Source organism: Nematolebias whitei, chromosome 11 (genome assembly GCF_014905685.2).
Source record: "Nematolebias whitei isolate Nwh7 chromosome 11, NemWhi1, whole genome shotgun sequence".
NCBI classification, from domain to species: domain Eukaryota; kingdom Metazoa; phylum Chordata; class Actinopteri; order Cyprinodontiformes; family Rivulidae; genus Nematolebias; species Nematolebias whitei.
In genome coordinates this window covers 18500546-18505259 of record NC_056508.1, presented here as the reverse complement: position 1 = coordinate 18505259, position 4714 = coordinate 18500546, and the positions used below count along the sequence as shown (strand labels likewise).

The 4714-nt window shown below is 41.3% G+C and overlaps 1 protein-coding gene across 1 annotated transcript in view; it reads left to right on the top strand.

Moving 5' to 3' along the window:
• The first annotated feature begins 1077 nt into the window (after positions 1-1077).
• Positions 1078-4714, top strand: part of LOC119416652 — a 7561-nt gene continuing 3924 nt past the window's right edge. The window contains exons 1-3 of the mRNA XM_037683837.1: positions 1078-1096; positions 1571-1702; positions 4097-4282. Of these exons, the coding sequence (XP_037539765.1) occupies positions 1078-1096; positions 1571-1702; positions 4097-4282 (337 nt within the window). The remainder of the gene's footprint in view (positions 1097-1570; positions 1703-4096; positions 4283-4714) is intronic.

Sequence of the window (4714 nt, the reverse complement as noted above, 5' to 3'; positions counted from 1 at the left end):
TTATTAACTGTTGTTGGAGCTTGTCCCTGGGCAGCACGGTGGTGCAACTGGTAGAGCTGCTGCCTCTCAGTGAGCAGGTCCTTGGTTCAAACCCCGGTCCAGGGGCCTTTCTGGGTGGAGTTTGCATGTTCTCTCCGTGCATGCGTGGGTTTTCTCTGGGTACTCCGGTTTCCTCCCACAGACCAAAAACATGCATGTTAGGCTGATTGGTAACTCTAAATAGTCTCTAGGTGTGAGTGAGAGAGTGAATGGTTGTTTGTCTCGTTTGTCTCTATGTGTCCTTGTGATGGACTTGCGACCCGTCCAGGGTGTACCCCGCCCCTCGCACAGTGATTGCTGGACATGGGCACCGGCGACCCCCGTGACCCAAAATGGAAGAAGCAGGTAAAGATAATGGATGGATGGATGGATGGATGGATGGATGGATGGATGGATGGATGGATGGATGGATGGATGGATGGATGGATGGAGCTTGCCCCAAATCAGACAACTTGAACGCTTTTAGCCGTATGGTGTCTCAAAATGCTTTCATCCTCTGTGCTTTTATCATCTCATCCACGTCTGATGGAGGTCAAACAGTTTTGAGTTCTGTAATTCTGAAGATGTGTTTGTGTCAACACTTTTCCTCAGCAGAAACTTTCATGTACTGTAAAGTCTAAATCCTTTATGATCTGACTGTCCTGCAGTTTAGAAACTTATTTGTTGGTCTCTTGATGAAATTAATCTATTTACCGTATTTTTCGGACTATAAGGCACACTTAAAATTCTTTAATTTTCTCAAAAATCAACAATGAGCCTTATAATCCAGTGCACCTTATGTATTAATTCTGGTTGTGCTTACTGACCTCAAACAGATTTTATGAGGTTCACAGCCCTCAAAAATCTGTCAACATGGTTTAGTTTTGCTTAATACACCTTATAATCCAGTGAGCCTTATAGTCTGAAAAATACAGTACCAGTGCTCTGGTACAGTTGTCTCTTTCTTACACCAGAGTCGGGTGTGTTTGCGCAACACTGTCATCGATCATGCTAACCTAAACCTGTCAGTAAGACATGTTCAGATCAGCATTTAGCACCATGAGCACAAGCACAGAGTGTGAGTAATGAAGTACAGCTAGTGGAAACACTCAGCATCATAACCAGCCTGAGGTGCCGGATGTTCAGGCTCACTTAGTGTTGGATAAAAACATGATGAACAAACATAGACAATGTTCCCTGGAACATCAGATTGTCATCTAGATTTAGAATCTAGAATTGTGTCATTTTAAGCAACATCAGGTGAAACTTGACCAAAATTGGGCAAAACCTTAAACATTTAAATAATTTAAACATCTCATCCTGCAGGATGAGCGGTCATTTATTGTGTATAATCTGTGGCTTTAAACTTCACCTTTTGATGGCCTTGATGTCAAAGTTTACGTGATGAGTTGCAAGTGTCTGTGTGTGTCGTCCTGAATAGAGCAGTGCGCATGTGCGTCATTCTGCTCTCCACCGCGCCGCTCTCCAAACGCAGCTCTGACAAATGCGCAGCCTGACCTGGTTTGATCCACTAAAATCTGTCTGCCTCCAGACTCTCCTCCCTCCACCCTGCGCGTCAGCAGCAGCCACGTCCGGACCAGAACCAGCTGCAGTGACAGGGACCGTCTCTTCAGCCTCGAGCTGAGGATTTGCTCCTCGTGTCCCGGACACAGAGAGGTTACCGGTGCGCGCGCTCTTTACGCACAGCGCGGACTGTTGGAGAATCTGCACCATGCCCGGGGCCACAGCTTCCGTAGCAGATGGGTCCATTGAGAAAAAAGATGTCAGACGGGATGGGAATAACTCAGGTAAGACATATGAGTCCAGAGTTGAATGTCTGTTGCAATTTTATTTTTATTTATTTATTTTTGGCACTTACTATGTGTATTTACTTCAAAGTTCTTATGGGCTGACATCTAAAATATCCTTTTAGAAACTTTTTGTTTTAAGTTTTGTGAGGGAAATGTGACAGAGGCACCTTTTGTGCATGCAGGTGCACAAATAGTTGTGCACCTGCATGCATCATTTGACTAACAGGATGTTTTCTTTATTGTTTGTGTAAAATACTATTTCAGTTTATTGTGTTTCACAGAGCAACAAGTTCTGTTCATTGATTTAGTGATGGACAGATGAAGCTGAGCCAGAATTATTCTTGATCAAAGGAAGAAAAGAAAAGGAGGAAGTGAAAGAGGTCCTTAAGAGAAGCACAGCTGTACAGCAGTCACGTGTTGCACAAATTTACAAATTTCAAGTTAACAAATTTGAATGTAACCCTCAAACTGTAATCATCAGATGCAAAACTCATACACCTTAGGAATCAATCCAGTACAAGATGGCCGCCACACCTATCAACCTTGGGCAACACAAAAATACTACAATTCAATTCACATTTCTTGAGCTAAAATTTGGTGCATTGGTAGCTAAGACATACTCTGAAGGAGCTTTATGTAAAGCTTGTCCCTGCCTGTCTGTTAGCAAAATATCTCATTACTAATCAGACAGATTTTAATGAAAGTCTCAGAAAGTAATCAGTGGATAAACAACTGAATAACTTTTGGTGTAAGTTTGATTTCGCTGTCACAGCTAATCAACCTTAGCAAACACAAACAGCTGGTGCTGGTGAACCCAGCAGTGCAGACAGGCAGGCAAGGACCCAGGATGAATATATAACAATAAATAATTTATTAACAAAATAAAAGAGCTGACAGGGTAGCAAAACAAACATAGAAAGATCAGGAGGTAGCCACGATACAGACATGTCATCACCAGTGAGCAAAAGACAATGTCAGGACAAGGACTAACACAGAGACAGACTTATATACAGGAAACACTAATTAGATAAAGTGGAGGCACCTGTGAGTAATCACAGATGCCAAAGAAAGAGATAAGGGATGCAAGACATAAACACGACAAAAGATGGAGCTAGATACTAAAGAAACACAAACCCTATAAAGATAGAATCAGAGGATCAGGGGAATGCAGACATAAACATGACACCAGGGACAAAACCACAATGCCTATATAATTAGGAGCAGTAGTAGCTGAGAGTCCTCCACAACACTTACTCTGAGGGCTAACTCATCCTATAAGACAGGGCTATTCAACTGGCAACCCAGGGGTCAAATCAGGCCTGCGGGTGAGCTCAGTTCAGCCCACCAATGGGTTCATTTTGAAATAAAACTAGATTTAAATTGTAAAACAAACTTACTTAATGGTAATAGCTGCTGTGTGTCCGGCCCCTGAGCTCTTGGCTTTCAGTAACTGTGACCCCTTGAGCCATTTAGTTGAATAACCCTGCTAGGAGATCTCACAGTATTGCGTGTGTTTGCAGAGGTTTTTTTTTTAGATTTGTCCAGAACGTCATCATTTTTCAAGATGATTTTAGTTTATGAAAGGTGGTGGGTGATGTGCATTTATTTAAGGATTGGTCTGTCTTTAGTGTCAGACATTAAGGACATTCTGGTTAATCCCTCCATGGCCACAAATGGAGAATTACGTTAAAACCAGTCAAAAGTTTCTCCCAACAAATAAGATGACTTTAACGTCTCCTGATCCTGCTCTCCTTTTTATTCTCACTTGGAAACCACAAAATGGATCATATCTGTTTGTTATAGAGATAAATTAATCTCAGAAAGATTCTCAAACTCATACAACAAAATTTGCATCGTTTTTAGACTAAATTAGCTCCATAGTTTGTTTCCAGCTTTCCAGATGAAGTCATACTCTGATGCTGAGTGCTGCTCTGTGTGATAGCACATTGTTTGGTTCCAGATGACCTGTGGGCCTCCACCAACCTCACAGACATTTTGTTGAAAGACTTATCTTGTTTCCTGCTTCAATACAGTTGCAGTGGATGCAACATGCATGAGAGAGGTTGTGTGTTCAGTCCTGTTGTGTTTCAAGGCTGATAGCTGTGGAATGACATTCTCATCGGTGGTGCTTCCTTGTTGATTTATGTTCACACAGTTCATGCTGCTGTGTCGTCTGCTCAAACTTTTGTGCACATTTGGCATTAGCAGGCCACAGTGACTCAGCTGCAGCAGCTGGTATCTGACTGACCTCCATCTCTCTGCTCCAGGTCACCAGTGCACACCCGTGCCCCTGCCGTCATTGGGCACCCAACGAATCATCCAGGGCAACGGGACCAATGTGGGCACTGTCATTTCCCTGCAGTGTCCGGACAAACACAAACTGGTGGGAAAAGAACTGAAGTGTGTCATGGGCAACAACAGCACCCAGTGGGTGGGGGGAACCTTCTGCCAACGTGAGTAAAAATAATAAAAACTAGATAAATCAAGACCGTTTTTATCGCCATCATTTATGTCAGCTTTATCTTATCAAAGCCTTCACGAAATTAACAGAACAGCCCATATTTTTTTTCCAAAACAAAACACTTTTGTAAAAAAAATAAACCTTTGTAACAAGACAATAATATGAGCTTCATTAAGAAAATACATGTCACGTGGTTTTAAAATACACACACTACAGATCATCTTTATAAACTCAACAAAAATAAAATCATTATTAAAATTCATGTCATTTGGTATAAAAATACACCATGAAAAGATTTGTAATGTGTTATATGTAGTTATATGTTGTTTTATGTTGTTATATGTTGTTTTATGTTGTTATATGTTGTTACATATTGTTATATGTTGTTATATGTTGTTATATGTTGTTATAAATGTTATATGTT